The 19,862-nt window shown below is 50.2% G+C and overlaps 1 protein-coding gene across 3 annotated transcripts in view; it reads right to left on the reverse strand.

Moving 5' to 3' along the window:
• Positions 1-19,340, reverse strand: part of AGO2 (argonaute RISC catalytic component 2) — a 107,736-nt gene extending 88,396 nt beyond the window's left edge. The window contains exon 1 of one of the 3 annotated variants that reach the window (XM_063079244.1): positions 19,206-19,340. Coding sequence is in view for 1 of the 3 variants with exons in the window: in XM_063079239.1 (XP_062935309.1) it covers positions 19,206-19,227 (22 nt within the window). In the remaining 2 variants the exon portion in view is untranslated. The remainder of the gene's footprint in view (positions 1-19,205) is intronic. The other 2 variants (XM_063079239.1, XM_063079240.1) reach the window with 2 other exon arrangements.
• Positions 19,341-19,862: the final 522 nt, after the last annotated feature.

Genomic DNA, 19,862 nt, shown 5'->3' on the forward strand with positions numbered 1-19,862 from the left:
TGAATTTATCACTCTGTGGGTGTGCGCTGTCATCCAGAGTCTTTTCTTTAAAGACACAGTGGTCCTGCCTGAGATTTCTCGAGGAATTATAGTCATATATGGGCAAACATCAGCTACGTATAGAACTCCAGTACTAAGACCACTAGAAATTTCTAACCTGGTTTCCGTTGAGTTAAAAGAACAGCAACAATATGGGTTAGCTGGTGAGGGACTAGTAGGTTTGATCTGTCCGAGAACACTAAGCTCTCCACCCAATGTCTTGAGGCTCACTTGAGCACGCCAAGTGACAGTGATAGAGACCAGAAGACGCTTACACACCACCGAAGGTCGTGCCGCACTGACCTAGGGTGTGAGAAGTGAAGAAAGTCTGCACTAGACAGTCCACTTTCTCTAGGAAACTACCATTCAGAAAAGGGAAATGGACACACACGGAAAACTTCAACAGAATAAACATGGAGTTAATTGTTAGTACACATGCTAGTGTTCCGTGATAGTTCCAAAATAAATGGAATGATCCACAACAGGTCTGGATGTTTTAAGTTAACTTACAGATGTCTCTGGATTAACATGGTTATTATTCTCCTAACACAAACAACCCAGAGTAGAAAGGGGGCAGGTACACACAGTGTGTACAAACACTGAGCTTTCAGAATCCTGTAACATAGGGACCAGGGCACATTTCCTGTGCCTTTTTTTTTTTTTTTTTTTTGATGTTTGGTAAATCATCACGTCAGCTCCAAGTTTATCCAGTTATTTCAGTTTAAACAACTATTTATCAAGTGCTCAACTCAAAGACAGCAAACATCATTCACTTCAAAATACATAAAATTTCACTGAGGAAAGACCTGAACAAACAGGTGCTCCTCAGCACTTTCCGTGAGCAAACAGCTTCCCCACCTGGCTACTAAGTGGGAGGATTAAAGTACCAATACCTGCTCATCACCAGTCTTGGAACCTTGGTCAGTTATAATGCTAAAGGCAGCGAAAGGAAATCACCTGAAGACTTAATTGCCCTTGTCGCTTTTAGAAAATGCCAAAACACACACACACACACACACACACAACCTCTCTCAAACCTACTACTGAATTTAAGTGTCCTCTTGCTCCCAGCTCTAACTCATTGATTGCACACCAGAGCAGGAATGATGTGAGCACATGAAAGGACTCCAGGGCAGTGAAGGGACTACGATGGTAGAGCCTAAAGGGGTAAAGTCAAAGCACAGACCATGGTGACCAAGAGGCAGAGGTAGGGGGCCGCAGGGCACCCCAAGTAACCATGAAACGTCCACCTCCCACCTTAGTTCCCAGATCACTTCCCTGAGAGCAACCCTCTGAGACATCAGCAAGTGGCAGGAGTCGCTTGAGAAAATGCCTGACAGGTCAACCAAGGGCAGCTGATGGAACCTCCCCCCACCCCCACCCAGACCGTTCAGAGCTCTTCGGGGTCAGCCCCACAAAGCACACCAGAGGGAATCGCAGCTCAAACAGACTCAGAATCCACGGTTAAAAAAAGCAAAAGCAAAAATAACTTCAGGTCAGTATCCATTTATTCCAAACAGCATCCTAAAAATACCATTCAACTGATTGTTCTTTAATTAAAACACTGGAAAAATCAAACCCACTAAGCTGCAAGTCAATTTTTTCCTTTTATTGCTTAACGAAGTTTGTTCTTCATCAAAGAATTCCCTAAAAAGTCCTGTATGTCCACTGCTTCACTTGACCAGCCTTTAAAGAAAGGCCTGTATGTTTGACTAATTATGGCAAAGCAACACAAGCTGCCCTTCTCATTGACCCAGGTAAAGTTCACCAGCCTGTCCCGAGCCCACCCACCCCCGGGTCTAACACCTCATCACAGCAGTCAAGGTCGTAGACCACGAAGGCGCTGCCCAGGTCTGAATCCAGGATCCGGCACTTACTGCTGTGTGGCCTGAACCTCTCTGTGCCTCTCATTTCCTCACTTCCAATATAGGGAGGATGACAGTACCCATGAGGGTCATGGTGATAGTTAAGTCAACATGCCCACAGCACTTCACACGTGCCCAGGACACAGCAAACACTACATCCACAGTAGCTGCTGCTGTGATTACTGTAGCTACTGAAGTAACGAGAACTGACCTCCCTCACCCCGAACAGTCTTTACTCCACAGCTGCGGACACTTCCCAAGCCTTGAAGGTCCTCTGTGAGATTCTTGGTTCCATCTTTCATCACGCATAGCCCTTAGCCGTTACCTGCAGGGCACTGCCGCTCACTTATTCCTTACCTTCAGCGCAATTCCACCGTTCACTATTTCCTAAGCCCCTTAATTATGCTGTAAATAGGACTTTCTTTTATTTTTAAGCCTGAAGGTATTGATCTACCAAACGCAAGCATTTTAAACACACCATTTTAAAAATAAAATAAATGAAAACATCCCGAAGAGGATGGAGACAGTGTGGCTTCCGAGGCCTGCAGGACTGAGGTCCTGATGGAGCACAGCCACGGCTGGCCAGGCTCCCCTGCCACGATGGCCTGCACTGCCCAGCGCAAAACACGCTAAAACAACCCAAGAGCCAAAATGAACGGGACCCCACCAGTACCTGCCCAGTGGCTGACAGCTTAGGGGCAAAATAAAAGGTGGGAAAGAGCAGTTTCTGTGCACAACAGCGTATGTTTTGGGGGGATAAGCACAGGCCAAATGAAATTTTACCAGGCTCAAAGTTGTTTTGTTTTTAAAAACCAGATAAACTTCTTGCCTGTCTGTTTCAAGCTTTCTACACGGCTTTGCTACAGGCAGAGACACTCCCCATCCACGGTCTGTTTTGAATTAAAGCACACTATCGAGTTACAGTACTAATGTGTCTGCTATGTTTCTTCTGGCGCTTTGTTTAGAAAACAACTTTGACAATGTCCCAGCAAGCGACTGAGACCAAATACTAGCAAAGTCACTTAGAAGAATAAAAGATATCTGTTCCAATCCAAAGAAAGACGTTTTATGAGAACCACATGCTTACACTCTTGTCTCTATCAGCTGTCATCTTGCATCTGTGACCTCTAAGTGATAAAACTCACCCACAGAATGTGCCTTCTTTAGACCACGACAGAAAACGTGGCAAACGGCCTCCCAGAGGCACTGCCACCCAGGGCTCATGTAGTGGGTCACTTTGGGGGGACAAAATACTACTTCCTTGCACAGGCACCCCCTGTAACCAAGCCCTGCATGGCTTCTACGCACCAGAGTCCACTCCAGAGACGAGACTCCCCAGAGAACCCCAACCACCGCCTCACCAACACCCTGCTCTATCCAGGCAACACGGTGCACACACTTGTCTAGCACAACACTGGATTCCCCTGTGAATGCACACTCCTCAAAGGAACTGAACAGCTCTTCCACCCACTAAAATAATCACTATCACAATAAATAACAACATGCACCAAGCATGTCCTATGCACCAGGAGGACTTTCCATGAATTCATTCATTTTCCCTTTACATAATAATTACTGTTACTATGACAATGATATCAATTAGTAATAATGGTAACAATCATAAATTAACAATCAATTATTACAATGAATAGTTATAAGCAACTATTATTTGCTATATATAACTAAATATATTACTCTATACCACACATAAAATACAATGCATTTTATTAATTATTCTGATGGTAACGATACATAATTTTATATCAACACACAGTTCATTCTAATAATTAACAACAATAACAGGCCCTATCATCATCCCCATTTTACAGAAGAGGAAACAGGCACAGAGAGCTGAATTTATGAGCAAGGCCCCACCCACACCCAGCATGAGCCCAGGGACATGGCTCCAGAGCCCCTGAAACTGTCCCTCTCCTTGGGTTCACCCCCGAGAATGGGGAAGGCTCAAGGGTGGAGGGATTCATTCTTCTCCACCTCACTTGGCCTTGGGGAGCAGCCCCCACCCAGGGGGTGCTCAGCAGCAGGAAGGGCTTCTGTGATTGACCCCATAGGAAACAGATAACCTTTAGCCTTAACTGTTAATACCTAAGTGTCTGTGTTCTTACTAAACAGTCTTTCTGTTCTCCCACCCCTGCCCTATGCGTGCACACTCACCCACCCACCATGTACTGACACTCTGCTCTCTGCTAGTAACAGGGCTACCTGGAGGGGTACAGCAGGAAGCCAGGGCCCAGCGCTGAGTCAGTGAGAGACAAGATACCCAATCACCCCTGAACACCTTATCAGAGACTGCAACAGTGCTCTGAAGGAAGAGAGGTGTGTGACAACAATGCAGCCAGCAGCTGGCAGCAGCACTTGATGCGTGTCAGGCGCGAGAGCCAATGACCCCAGGGGGTCCTGCATGATCAGTTGTCGTTTGAGGGAAGTACCACCACTATGCTCATTCTACCCAAAGAGGAGACTGGGGCACAGGGAGGAGAGCTGAGATGACACCACCAACGTCACGCAGCTAGCAGGTAGCAAATCATCAAGAACTGGACCACAGCTGCCCACAAGCATGACCCTGGTTGCCAGATGGAGCCCGCCATCTGATCTGAGTGCTGCCACCATCTTCTTACTTTAAAAGCCATTGTAGACATGAGTTCCTCCACAAGAAATTAAACTGCACTCAGTGATGCTCAAAATATTAGGTGAGAGGGACGACATAAAATTATAAATCTCGGCTAAACCCCACTGTCTATGTATGTATAGAAAAATTGTCTAGAAATAAATACATACACATTAACAGTTTTTTCTCGTAAATCTACTATGGATGATTTTTTTTCTCTTTTTATTTCCATATCTTCTAAATTATTTGAAATGAGCATGCACTTTTTTTTTTATCATGAAGGGAAAAATTTTTTTAAAAACTAAAATCAAGAGGCACACTGCCTGTGGTCAGAGTGCATACCCTAAGAAAACTCTTACTGTACACCTACTGTGGGCCACTGGGGAGGGGTCAGCACCCTCCTCTTAAGATAAAGCTGCCAGCCTCTCATCTGGAAGGTTGAGTGGCCTTATCACTGTAGCACAGGGATGGCATGTGAAGAAGCCCAGCCCCCAACACACAGTGCACACACATGCAGCCCACAGCCTGGCCTCGCAGGGCACAGCAGCTGCTGCCGGGTCCCCGTGGGAGCAACCCTCACATCTGCATGGGCAACACCAAACAACTCCCACAGAAGCGAAGGTGTGATCCTGCTCAAGCTGTTCCCGATTTTAACCACTCCACACTACTGATCATCAGCCCCTCACATGTCAACGAACCTCTCACGCACCAGAAGAACTGGGTGGGTGCAAGGACACCAGAGAGGTCGGGCTGGGTGCTCAGAGGAGTCGGGAGCATCTGAGGCTGTGTGCTGACTAGGCTGACAAGAAGAAAGGACTGATCAGGCAACTTGAAAACAATGTTTCAACTGTGCACTGTCAGGCTAAAGGCAAAAAGAGCTACACACTTATTTTAGTACTCCACTTAGCAAGTGTGTTTCTCACAGGGATACAGGTTAGCAATTCTAAAGTACACTATGTGTATTCCAGGTTTGAACAAAAGGCATTAAAATATGCTGTAGATAATGAGAGCCACACTTCTCCTGTCTGATGGAGCAGTCAGAAATAACGGATGAGGAAGGCTAGAACAAGCCCATGGTACTGGATTTGAATCAGAAATGCCACTATGAACTCAAAATGTTTAATGTTAATAAGGAAGGATAAATATGTTGATACAAGTACATATGCATTAGTATAAATGACACACTTCCTGCCTGTGTCCATTGGAAAGACCAGAAGCAAGGACACCCCAGTAGCCAAGAGCACACCACTGCCCAGAATTTGGCTTCTAACACCATTTTCCAGTAAGAGGAACAAGAGCCCACTGATGAAATGGGCCTGGACAGGAAAGGACACAAGATGAGCCTGGAGCATCTCACAGGTCCAGAAGGGAAATCTGCAAAAAGTGATGGGGTGTCCTTCTGCCATGTGAGGAAGCAACGGGAAGGTGTCAGCTATGAGGAATAGCCCTCCCCAGACACCGCATCTGCACCACCTTGAGCTGGGACTTGCCAGCCTCCAGAACGGTAAGAAATAAATGTTTGTTGTTTATTAAAAGCAACAACAACCACAAATGACAGAAGCATGTAGAAAGGACACAGGTACCAATCTGAAAGAGCCCCCATGTGAAGGTAACAACAGACAAAGAATACTGAGGAAATGTCAGAGACATGACAACACATGCTGTGTGGGACCATGGATTGGACAGGGCTCTAGAAATAGACACAGAACATCCAAAAAATGGACATTAATCAGACAAATGGCCAAATCTGCATAAGATGTGCAGTTCTGGTAACAGTACTATATCAATACCAATCTCCTTGTTTTGATCATTGTCTGGTGATCAGAAAAGATAGTAATGTTAGGGGAAGCCAGTGATGTACGACTGTGTGATTCTCGCCACTTTTCTGTAAGTCTAAAATTATTTCAAAATAAAAAGTTAAAATAATATTGATGAACGACATGGTGTGATGCTTCAAATAATGGAGGGCAGGAGCACCGAGAAACACACGAGCAAGACTGGGCCTGGTGCTTGGAGCTGCGTGACAGTTGCATGAGGGCTCCTCACATTTTCTCCTTGACTTCTGTGTACACTGGCATTTTTCTGCATTCAACTTTTGCAAGCTCAACCTAATCTGGTCTCTTCTACTAATAGATTGCATCCATCCAAGCCAAAGAAAAATGACAAGTCTCCCGACACTCTCCGCTCCCCAATCATCCTCAGCATCTCTGCTGTGCTTCTGTCTCCCAAAGTCACTTCTGAGCCTCTGCCCCTGAGCCCTTTTGCCCGCCAGCCTGTGCCGGAGACACGTGCCATCTCCTGTGGGTCTGTGAGTGACCGCTGATGCTGCATGCTCAATACTCAGTGAGCTCGGCTGTCGCATTTGCCACTTCCCCAGCCCTGGGCCGACACCTAGCATGCAGCTGGCTCTCAGCGTTTACTCAGTGAAGTCCTTTGATATTAGACATATAGGACTCAGTCTACATAGTGGACTCATTATTTTTTTGGCCCTGTTAACTGTTTACCTTTATTGTGCTCATCTAATTGTCTAGGTTCCAAACATACTCTACAATCTGGCATAAAAAAGTGAACATCTTATATTTATTGGATCGATCTGGGCAGACATGCTTACATCTAACATTTTTTCCCACTTTGTTAACCAATAAAATATATCTGAAGTGGTCTAAGAACTTCACTTTCTAAAAGGCTAAGATGACGATAACAAATGTTCATGAGGAGATGGAGAAACTGGAATCTTTGTGAATTGCTGGTGGGCATGTGCAATGGTGCACCTGCTATGGAAAACAGCTCAACAGTTCCTCAAAAAGTTAAATGTAGTTACCATATAACCCAGCAACTCCATGAGAAATGCCCATGGGAAATTAAAACATTAAAATATAGTCCATCAGTAAATGAATGGATAAACAAATTGCGGTATATCCATACAATGAAATATTAATTGACAATAAAAAAAATAAAGTGCTGATGCATGCTACAATGTGAACCTTGAAGACATTATGCTAAGTAAAAGAAGCCGGTCACAAAAGTCCATATAGTGCACGACTTCCCTTACCTAAGACATGCACAAAAGGTAAGTCCATGGAGGCAGAGCACAAACAGGCAGTTTCCTTTGGGGGTGGTGAAGCGGTCTAGAAGTAGACAGAGGTGACGGTGGCACCACACTGTGAATGCACTAATGTCACGGAATTGTTCACTGTCAAGTGGTTAATTTTAGGTTGTGTGAATTTCACCTCACGTTCTTTAAAAAGGCTGTGCATTCTTCCCTCAGAAACTCCTATCATTTTTCCTTCCCTTTGTTAACAATGCAGATATACTTGGAACAGACCACATAAACAGCGGCTGAGAGCATTGCTGGGTTAGACTCAGAGCGGAGGCTGAGAGAGAACCTCTTAACAGTGCCAAGTGAGAGACACCAGGCAGTTGCGTCTAGGGAGGCAGAGGTCACTAAACGGGAAGGGAAGACCACCACCTGCAGCATTGGTTTGAGAACGATCCTTGTGAAAGATGACTTTGCAAGATTCGTTAACACCTGTCATTCTGCAAACATGAACTTAAAAATATCTATTCCAGTAAAAATCTGCAGAAATAAAGTAAAAACCATGCTTTGAATAAACGCTTCCTGGAATGTCATCTGGTACCGCTGGGAAGGTTGGCACAGCAGTGTCTTACAAGCCACAACCTAAGCTTCATCCCTGAAGTGCATCCTGCAGGGATGGCACACCCATGCCCAGGGCACCACCCACCCTGCCCTGCCCTGGCAGACACTGATAAGCCCTCATGGTGTCCCTCAGAACAGTGCTCCAGACTGTCAAGACTCCTGACTCCCCACGTCAGGCGGGAGGGCTCCCCGATGGCATGAGAGTCAAATCCCTCAAAGGGTCAACCTACTCCTGTGCTTTTCTTCTAATGACACACACACACACAATTAATAATTAATGCCACGCAGGGCCCCTACAGCTCTGCAACCAAATTTGTCACCATCTTTTCCATTTACTTCACAGCATTTATTTTTCAAAGAATTTTCACCCAAGACTTCCATTTTCTCCCTAGTTCACCTGTAGAATTAAAAGGAGGTGGCTCATTCGCCTCAGCTAGCAGGAAAACAGCACTCCCCTCTCAAGCTGAAACCATAAAACCCACTTGGTCCCTGAGTCGCAGCAGCTGTCTGTGCGCCAATGCATCTAAGCCTCGCAGGGAGATAGGCACCATGGTTACCCATGCTATGGTGAAGGCGTGGGCATGGGGCAGGTGCTCCGCAGTCCCCTGGCTGGGCACCCGGCCCTTCCCCCCATCTCCTGAGTGCGTAGATTTGGCCAATCCCAGAGGAGGCAGAGAGAGGGTCAGGCTCCATGCATGGACTCGGGCCATGTACCTGAACCAGCAACACTAGAACCGATCTGCTCACAAGGTGCTGAAGGCCTGGTGGGCGCTTTTCACTGGCTGCTCTTTGAGGTGTTAGAACTTAGCTTTTCCCACACACATCGTCACCTGTTGAAGCCGCTTTCCACAACGGTCCACCACCCTCCATGACACCCAGCCCTCACCCCAGTCCAGGTGGGGCCGCCTTCCACTCCACACAGGGCCATCCCACACTGAACTTTTAAACAGGAAATGACTAAATGTGGTAAGTGTTTAGTAAGCAAAAAGAAACGTGTAGACAGACAAAAGATAATCGAGATGAGAGATGACCCTGGGTGAAGACCACTATAAGGCCCCATAAACGTGCAAAGTGAATGCACTGGATTTTTTCCTCCTGGATTTCTTAGAGTCACCTTCAATCTAGCATGTCTACAGCAGAAAGCTCACCCCTGACCCAGGCTCCCTCCCCACTTTCATCAAGGTGTCAGCATTCCTAGCAGATCAGCTCCAGGTGTGGTCCCCCTCCCTTCCCCATTTCCTGGCTCTGATAAAAAGACCTGTGCCAGGCTAGCCCACCTGCCAGGCTAGACCACCCACAGCAGCTCCCCAGCCAGTCACACATTCACTCAACACCCTCAGGTAGTCCCACTACCTACAGAACCAACAAGCCCCTCACTCAACACTGCCCCCCCAGCCCTCCCACCTCACCCTAAGTGGCAGCTCACCTAGGCCCATCTATCTTCTCCCAATGCACGCCTTTCACTAACTTTCTTTCTGCCCCAGTATACACCCAACACCAAACAGCTGACCAGGGAAAGTTTTTATTGCTATAAGTAGAGTCAGAAAGTCAGCATTTTGCAAGCTCTGTGACTGATGAGCAACAGGCAAACCAAAAAAGCAGAATCTGTTTCAATCAGGCCTCTAGATATGACTGCTAATTTGCAGGGAACACACACAGGACAGAGGAACATGATGAACTACACCCAGAAGGTGCAGCGAGCCAAATCAGGACCGTGGGAAACGTGATGTCATAAACCAGCCAGTGTCTTCAACAGCCAACGGCACAGCTGGGGAGAAACTCCAAGTCCTCAGGCCCTGAGAAAGCCCACGGCACGTGAACATCATGCGGCTCACGGTACTGAGCAAGTGTCAATCCTTAAATGCCTGGTTAGATATGGTGGTGACATAAGGAGGGAGGGGAGAGGGGAACAGACGGACGCATCCTTATCTCAAAGAGATATCCTCTGAAATACGTGTAAATAAAAGAAGAAACAAGATCACCCATGGAGGGTGGGGGACAGGAGTCCGCACAAACTCTCTTCCACAGGTTAAGAATGTTCCACCAGGACCATCCGTTCCCGCCAACTGTAACCTCCTCCAGGCAGCTCTCCTGGTTTCCACCCTACCCCTTTTGGTCTATTCTTAACACAGCAGCCATCGGGATCCTTTAAAAAAAAAAAAAAAAACTAGGTCAGCTGGCATCCCTGCTCTGCTCAGTCCCTCCTGGGCTCTGTGGTCTATGACTTCCCCACCCTCAACCTGTCCCTGGGCCCTCAGCTCCCTCCCTCCTTCCAGCCCTTGTTCCTTCCCATGGGCCTGCTCCGACCACAGGCAACCTGCCTCCTCCCCAGCCCAGGCTCTTGACACCTCTCACAACAGACTGGCTTGTGTGGGCCTTGCTCTAGCTGCCCACCCTCACATGCTCTCACTAAGCCGTCACGTGGTACCTCGCCCCTCCACCCCAGAGTCCCACTCAAATGGCACTTGCTTCGCCAAGCTTTTCCTAGTGTTCCCACCAGAACTTCCGCTTGCTCTGACTATGCACTTAACAGCCCCTAGGGTCATCCTCAAATGTTCCAAAACATCCCAAGAAAGCTCTGCACTCCTCAGGGGAATTGATAGAGTGGGAATAGGGACTGCTCCCAGCCCCGTGTGCCCCTGATGGCACCGCAGGCCCTCAATGCCTATGGGTCAAGGTTAAGTTGCAATTACCTTGTCTTGGGCTCTGAGAAAACTTTCAAGTCTAATGCGACCGTTCTTATCGTGAGCCACGTGTTTTAATATTAAACAAACTGCACACAACAGAGGGAACAAAGTGTCCCCAGCAATGTCCCCCACCCCAGCCACTGGTGAGACCACTTTAGTGCCACCACACAGGAACTAGCAGAATCCTGCCTTCCAGTTGAAGCCAGCTGTGACTGGTTCATGATTTGGAGATATGCGTTGTTCTTTCATGTCACTTGGTCTGTTGCTTGCTCCTGACCGATGGTAGCAATGAGGCATGCCGGACCGCCCCATCAAGGTAGGGCTGAGTGCTCGGGCTCTGCAGGATGTGGGCTCCAAGCAGAAGGCCAGTCCCTCATTTCCCTGGTGCTGAGCCCTACAATGCAGCCCGGGACACCAAGAACTCAGTAAATGTCATTTATCAGGGGGGGTCTGGCTTGTTAATGTTTCCTTATCCTTCCCTGCTTGTGAAGTCAGGACCCAGAGGTCAACAGAGAGGATCAGGGAGAGGAGCAAGAAAACGCTGCTCTCGGCAGAGTATACGACCATGACAATGTAACAGTGGTGGAAATAGTAATAACTGGGGGCACTTTCCACAGGCCAAGCACCGTGACAGCTACTGCAGGTTGTCTGCACCTTCTCATCTGGTCAGAGCACCACCCCTATGAGGTTTTCACTGTCTGTACGATGAGGAGAGATGAGAAGTGAGAGATGCCCAGTCACGCAGCCAGGATTCAGGTGACTTTGGCCTAACCTGGAGCCGGCACTGGTTGGTGTCACGCCAAGGGCGGGACTTTAACACCCTGGATCTGTTCCAAGTCACCCCCACCACTCACGGCTTCTTGACATGCTTTCTCCCCACTTTTGTATTTCCATTAATTCCTTTCTCCCTACAAAAAACAAGTGATGCCACCACTTGCTAGCTCTAAAGCCTGGGTTTTCGCATTCTCACTGTGCAGTCTGCCGCCCTGCAAGGGACCATGCCCAGACAGGAACAATGTCAAAGACTCCAAGGACACACAGTGCCGCACCAACAGAGTATCAGTCACCATCTGTAACAGACTCAGAGGCAACCACCGCCAAGCTAAAGAGCACCCCACTTGGGCTGGGCGCCTGCCGCCTGCCACCTTCGCATCCTGCATCAGCTCAGAGCAAGACTGACCTGAGGGGCTGGGCATGTGAGTGCCCACTGCGGGGTCCTCCCACCATCAACATTCCAGAGGAAACCAGAGCTAGTCCTTGGACCATCTGAACGAAAGCTCTGGGTTCAAACCCCTCACCAAGAAATGAATGTGATGTTGTAAAGATAAACTCCCAACAGCTGTAGTATTTTACTCTGAGTCAAACCTGAGAAAACGTCTCAAATGACTATGACCTGTGAACCTTAGTTTCATGACTTTTTCATGTGCAACTGCAAGATGAAAGCTTCTAGCTGCCAACCTCTATCCACTAATTCTCTAAGTCCTAGAACTCTGAGCTGAAACACCTAGAAACAACCTGGAAAACTACAAAGCACTGCCCCTTGAGTTACTGCCCCAGTAGAACTCGAACAGGACAGACCTCACTTACAATAAGAGCCACCAAAAAAAAAAGAGAGAGAGATTTCGGTTAGGAACCACCTGGATCCCAGCGTCCGGCTGTATCTGAGCCTTGCTGCAATTCTGTCTGCTTTTTTGCTCACTGAATTACTGAACTTACTGAAGCCCCCAGTAATAACCTTTAGAAGTACCTTCTGCCCCAATTCTAAGTGAAACAGTGGACAAGCTGTATTCAAAGCAGCATGGAACTATAAACTGCAACACACAAATACTGTGGCCACTCAATGAGAACCGAGCTTCATCAGAAAAGGGATGCGCAGAAACACTTAACTTCTATGGTCCATCGCAAAGTCCTCTCTGGCCACCTCCTGTAAACATGGTCCCCCAGGGCTGGTGATCCCACTCTCTTGGGGCTGTCCTTCTGGCATAGGCTCCTTCCTAAGTCCCAGTCCTAATAATGGTGCTCCCTGGGGTCTCTCAGCCTATTTTTACCTCCTCTCCCTGCCTGCCCCCCTGCCCTCTCCTAGCACCAATGGGTCCCAAACCTCACCTAATGTGCAATCACCTGGAACACTTGCAAAACCCACTGTTAAGGTCTTCAGGAGCAGAGGCTGGGAAGAGCCTTCAGACAACTCTACGAGCTGCTCTCCCCCAGCCTGCAGTGTCCTCTGATCCAGCAACAGCTGCAGGCAGGCCCCTGGCCTGTGTCCTCCAACCCCACTCCTCCTGGCCCCTCTAACCCATCTCTGGGCCTGCCACAGCCTCAGCCTGGACTTGACTACACATTCCTCGCAACATCTCAAGCTCCATGTGTCCAAACACCATGTGGTTCTCCTGCCCAGAGCCTGTGGGTCCTTCACCTCCCTTATTTATATTCATGGGTAACCATCTGCCAGTAAGTGGAGCTGGATCCAGTGACACCCCTCACATCCTCCCCCTGCCACAGCCCCTAGAGTCACCAGTCTGAACATCCCCGGAATGGGGGTGGTGAAGAGGAAGGCCTGGTGAGGCAGGGCCCTCGTGCTTCTGCCCAGTGATGAAGGATGGCTGCCCAGACCCTGCCGCCCATCCCGTGCCAGGGGTGAGCTTGCAGTCATCCCACTTCATCCTGCCACAGCCTGAGGCAGGGCAGTACCACCCTCACTTTCTAGGACAGAAAGCTCAGGCTCAGGGACTCACGACACTTGTCAAAGTCACAGAGACTGTAAGGGGTGGCTTGGGCCCAGATACTAGCAACCTGCCTGGAGCAGCTGAGTGTGGGCAGTACATACAAGACTCCAGCGAAGCCTCCCCATTGCCTCCCCTATGCACGTGCCGGAGAACCGCACTCCATGTGCTCATGCTCACACGCTCCGAGATGCAGAAGAGAAGGGTCCTGCCCATCACTCGGCCAGAGCCGTCCCACCCGGGGGGGTTCACCAGAGGAGCCCTGACCACCCACCTGCACCAGCTGCTGGAATGACCTTGCTGGAATGGCCAACTCCCTGACACTCCTGCCTGCTGTTTCCAAGGCCCACAGGCCCCTTCCTCAGCTCTCAGCAACGATGTGAGGGTCTCACAGCACACTCACGGCCCAGGGAAGTATGCCTGGCCTTCCAGGGTTCCATGACGCAAACTGCCCTGGCCCAAATTCCTCTTAGGCAACTGGCACCCCCAGCTGTGGAACCAACCTCCTCGCTCCACTCCGTGCCTGTCCACTTGGCTCCGTCCCACTGCCCCTCAGACTGCCTGGTGCGCCCCCTCCTGAGCGACACCTGCTCCCCACGGAGTGAGAGGCCGGAGGTGCACACGCCCGTGCACATATGTGTGTGCCGGGTGCTTTTCATTCCCTTTGCATCTCCAGAATATTCTGCACAGTATTAAGCAGTGCAGCATGGATGCTTCTAAGAAATGCCTGAGGCTGGAACCCGGGGTCTATTCAGACACACAAAGCAAGAAAGGAAACACTGCAGGCAACAAGACTGCGCGCTGGATTTGAACCCTAGCTCTAGCCAGCACTGCCCGACCTTCAGCAGCCTTCTCTTCTGCCTGGGGTAACTGCACCTGTCCTGCCAGAGCACTGAAGAAAAGCTGAGGAAGCATGCCGTTTTCCCTCAGCCTGCGGCCATGTCGGGAGACTCGTGTCCTGGGATGGAGAAATGGAGGCAGATGCGAGTCATCCCGACCAAGCTCCCCACTCTGCAGATGAGGAAACAGACCCATGCAGAAGAACAACTGCCACACTACATGAGAGGACGAGGACAAGGCGGGGGCTGATGGTCAGGCTCCCCTCCCCCACGGCTGCTCCTCCGCACCCCAACAACAACTCCTCCTCTGGGGTGGTGGTGACCTCTCAAAGACACACCACACTTGCCCCTTGAGAATTTTATGAGGACTTCAGAAAGTGCAGAGCAGCTGAAGAGTGAAACAAGTTTAAAATGGTCAACCCTGTTACTTTTGAGCCTACATAAAAACCTAAGATTTTAAAAATGCACTTAGACAAAATGTACATCTTAATTTGCCGGGACAGTCCTTGTTTAAGCCGTTGTTGCAGGGAAATAATTAGGAGTGCCCCATTTCAGTTGCAAAAGTTCCCAGTTCCGATGACAAATTGTACAGTCACCCTGGTACTGCTCTACCAACAGATAAGTTGGAAAGGCATGGTTATCTGGTCACAAAGATTAAGGGACCAAAGAACGAATACTGGTCTAGGTTCTCAAACTTTGGGGTGGGGGTAGAGGAAAAAACTAAAATAGTGTGGCTTGATGATATTTTGCCACAGCAAGAGCTTGATTTTAACTGGCTCGAGCAAAGAAGGAAAGGCCTCTAACCACGGTGCCAGGCTCGGGGCTCAGGAGGTGTGGATTCGTGCCAGCAGATCATCATCCGAGGACAAGATAACGGAGCTGGGGGTGACGCTGTAAAGTGTAGAGAATGGACAGGAACAGATAAAGGGAGGAGGTGACTGAAGGAGAGAACCGTCATCCCCATCACCCTGGAGAGATGTTCTCTACCCAGAACTGGGGATGAGGAGAACCCACCTTATTTGAATAATTGTAAGAAATAAACTGCAGAAGATTCACAAGTATCATCCATATTTTCTATACATTATAAAATGTTACTTCTACTGAAATAATACCACATAAAATCAGGATTCTGCTGCAACTGAAAATTAAAGATGCAAAGTAACCTGTCCTAAAACACTGCTTCAGATAAATGTGTTGGAATCAAAACCATCATGTACCAATCAGCCCTTCTCAGCAAAAGAGAACCCCAAAAAGGATCTCAAACAATGGGGTTCTTTTTAGAACTGATTAAAGAAAAAATGGGGGAGGCACACGGTTATATGAGGGTCTTTCAAAAAGTTTATGGAATGATTTGTATTATCTCTTAATTTTATTTTTCCATGAACTTTCTGGAGGACCCTCATACATACTCTAAAGAAAAGAGACTTTAAAAAATGTAAATGTCTGTAACAAGTCAACAAAGCAGGGGACAAAAAGGAGGGCCTACCTTTAGAGGCTACGTTAAAGACCCCCAGAAGACAGAAAAACAAACGCACATGTGAACTTTTACTAAAATTCAGGATCCACAACAACCAACTGTAAACACGTTTCTGAGACAATGAGAGAGACTGACTGTAGACTGTTGAGTGTGAAAGCGCACTGGGTTATGTTCAGGATGTCCCTGTGCTGCAGACACGCGCACTTAAATATCGGGGGTGTGTGTGTGTGTGATATGACAGGTCTGGAATTCGCTTTGGAAAATGTCCACAAAGAGAAAGGGAAAAGGGACATATTAGAGGCAAATGTGGAAAATCTTGATAACAGCTGAAGCCTGGTGATGGGCAAATGTAGGAGCACTGTACTAGTCACTGTACTTTGTATTTCTAAAATTATTTCCCAACAGAAATTTTTTTAAAAATCGTGTTACATTTTAAGAGTTCACAATAACAATCCACAAAACAAAAACTCATTTTATCAGACTGGCACATTACAGTAGAGTGCAGCATAACTCATAAAAGATAGAAACCTGACTGGCATTGTGAAAATTTTTCACAAAACTAGACGTTAAAAAAACTCTGCTTCTTATAACCTTCTACGTTTTAGGAGTGGAAGCTTATACGTCTTTTTTTCTTTACACACTTACTTAAATTCTTCCTCAAGATTCACAAAAAACCCAAGGGAGACTTGGTACAACCCCCCACCCCCCGAGGGTGACATACATGTTGCCATGGCAAACAGGCATCATTACATGGAGAACTGGTCACTCACACCTCCACTGAGACAACTGGGTGTGGGGGGAGAAGTGGGTGCAGGAGTTAAATGGCACTAGAAACCATAGTGAAGGTCGTTGTTCTCAAAGTCACAATCCTGTTTAGACAACTCTCAAATAAGTCTTAGATGTCACAGAGGTTACTTTATAGCAAATCCAGGAGGGATGGTATGGCAGAAGTTTGAGCATAGCGACACCAATAGAAACAATCCCTTAGGAGTAGGAAATCGCTTAGACACAGTGGTTATAAATAAATAAATAAATAACACCAAGGTCAAGGGTTCAGATTCCCGAACCGGCCAGCTGCCGAAAACAAAATAAAACTAACTCACAGGTGTAACAGTATTTGTTTGTAACAGGCATAATATAGACCTATTGTGAACTCCACTTTTAAAATTAGTTTACTAAGTTGCTTAATAAGGGTATTACAATTGAAGTATCAAAACTATTTGTAATTTTTCTACAATTTAGATCAAATGTCTTTCCATTATTCTAAATTAGAAAATATAACATTAAAAAGAGTCTTAAAGAAGAGACTCTATTCCAAAAATTCTTTTAAACAAAATTAAAGCTTGTGTGTAGAATAAGATTGAAATGCAACATGGCCTTATAATTACAGCACACTCGCACAGCCTGAGACGGGTTTATTCCCATCTTGCCATCAGCTAAGAATTATTCTACAGACACATTTAGTTTTTCAACCCAAGCTGTCCCATTCCAGGGAGCCCTCTCCCTACCAGGCCACAATGCAGAGGCCCGAACCACAGCAACAATGTTCAAAAAGCATATAGTGACCAGAAATGAGCCTGGAGATCCAGAAGGTTAAAGCATTCTTAAAACTCAAATAGCTGTGACTATCCCAATGCTGGGCACAGAGCAAGTGTTGCTTCCTGAAGCTCTTGTTTCAATTACGAGAATGCAGGTGTGTGCTGGTCTACTCTAGACCTAACAGGTATTTCTTACTGTAGGTTAAGTCAAAAGCCACTTCCCCAAAAGAGAGTACACAGAGAATCAGCTCAGGCGTGGAGCAGATGGTCCTGACGCTCCCTGCTCGGTGACCCTGGCAACGTTCTTAACCTCTCTGAGCGTCCGCTGTCTGTCTTCAAAATATGGAAACACCACCAACTTCAGCAAGCTGAATGGAGTCGATAACATGTAAAACACAACCCGAAAGCTCGACCGTCCTCAAGGTTCCTCACTTTTTCTGGGCCTCCAGCTTTTAAAGTGATGATCTGAAATTTGCTGTATCCCTTTACAGCGACGAGCGGGAAGACTCTCACTCAAGAAGGCAAGACGCTGCCCTGGCCATTACACAGTTGGGGACTAGCGGCCCAGGGTCTCTAGAAGCCAACATGGGTCCCCAGGACCGTGGTACCTCCTAGGCGCAGAGTTAAAACCGTTCTCCAAACTGCTTAGAGCCCTTCAAAGGGGTTTAAAAGTTGGTCAGGCTCGGAGAAGCTTTCTAAGTGACATCAGGAAAAAGACTCAGAGTTCACGAGGCACGGAGCCAACTGTGAACAGGCGGCAGGGGGCACACTGTGGGGCAGCCCGGGCGGTCAGGGGGGCTTCGGGACTCCGCCATTCAGAGCACAACGGGCAGGGGCGGGATGCCGGGCCTCCGAGCACCGGGCCAGGCAGCCGAGCCGGAGGCCGGCGGGGCCCGCAGCCGCCTGCAGCCTGCAGCCTGGCGCACAAAGGGGAGCGGGCCCGGCCGCGGTGGCCGCCAGGGAGACCAGGAGCCACGTGCCCGGCGGGAGCGGGCGAAACGCAGAGGAGCCAGCACGTGAGCCGCCCTGTCCTCCCCGTTAAAAAACAAAGAGGAAAAGCTGTCCTGCCGCTTCAAGTTTCTCACAACTTCTGCAAAGAAAGCGAGGCGGCGACACGGGGCGCTGAGGGGGACGCGTCCCCTCACCCCTCACACGCTAACGGGCCGTCAGCACTTGAATGGGGGCGACGGCGTGTCTGGAACGGGGACAAGCCGCGCGCCGGCCGCGGGCCTCGGGCGCCGCTTCCCCGGCTCAGGCTGCCGTCCCGGCCGCGACAGGGACCGGCCAGACTCGCCCGGAGAAGGAGCGGAGGAAGCGCCGGCCCAGGGAAAGCGAAACCGGGCCGCTCCAGGCTCGCGCGCCCCGCCCGGCCCGGCCCCGGCGCAGCTGCCGCGGCTCCCCGAGCCCCGGGCCGCGTCCCCGCCGTCCCCACCGGGCGCAGCCGGCGCGGGGGCAGCGGCGCCGAGGCCGGGCCGGGCGGGGCGCGCGAGCCTCGGGCCTACACGCGGCGGCCGCCCCGGCCTCAGCCTCAGCCCGCCGGCCCCGGGTGGGGACGCGGGCCCGAGGCTCGGGAAGGGCCCAGGCCGCGCGGGGCGCCCGACGACTCGCGAGGACCGGGCTACGCGTCCGCCACGGGGCTGAGGGCGCGGCCGGCCCGGCCCCTACCGTTCCCGAGCCCCGCTGGCCCCCGGCCCGGCCCCGGCCCCCGCCCGCGCCGGGCCCGCCAACCTCCGCCGCGAGCGCGAGGACTCACCGGGGCCGGCTCCCGAGTACATGGTGGCGCCGCCGAGGGGCTCCGGGGCCGAGGGGCGGCCGCGCGCGCGCCACGGGCCCCGACGCCGCGAGCCGCGAGGGAGCCGCCGGCCGCACGATCCGCCCCGGCGCGGCCGCCTCGCCAAACAGGTTTACCCGACGCGGCCGGGGCGGCGGGCGGAGGCGGCGGCGGCGGCGGGCGGGAGAGCGAGGGGGAGGGGAGGGAGGGAGGGAGGGAGGGGGAGAGAGGAGGGGGAGGGGCGGGGCCAGAGGGGGAGGGGAGGAAGGAGGGGGCCGGAGGGGAGAGCGCGGCTGCGGCCGAGGGGCGGGGCCAGAGGCAGGGGTGGGGCCAGAGGGGAGGGGAGGGGAGGGAGAAAGGAAGGGGCCATAGGGGAGAGAGCGGAGGGCGGCCGAGGGGCGGGGCCAGAGGCAGGGGTGGGGCCAGAGGGGAGGGGAGGGGAGGGAGAAAGGAAGGGGCCATAGGGGAGAGAGCGGAGGGCGGCCGAGGGGCGGGGCCAGTGGAGGGGCGGGGCCAGAGGGAGGGGAGGGAGAAAGGAAGGGGCCATAGGGGAGAGAGCGGAGGGCGGCCGAGGGGCGGGGCCAGGGAGGGGCGGGGCCAGAGGGAGGGGAGGGAGAAAGGAGGGGGCCGGAGGGGGAG

Source organism: Cynocephalus volans, chromosome 15 (assembly GCF_027409185.1).
Source record: "Cynocephalus volans isolate mCynVol1 chromosome 15, mCynVol1.pri, whole genome shotgun sequence".
NCBI lineage: Eukaryota > Metazoa > Chordata > Mammalia > Dermoptera > Cynocephalidae > Cynocephalus > Cynocephalus volans.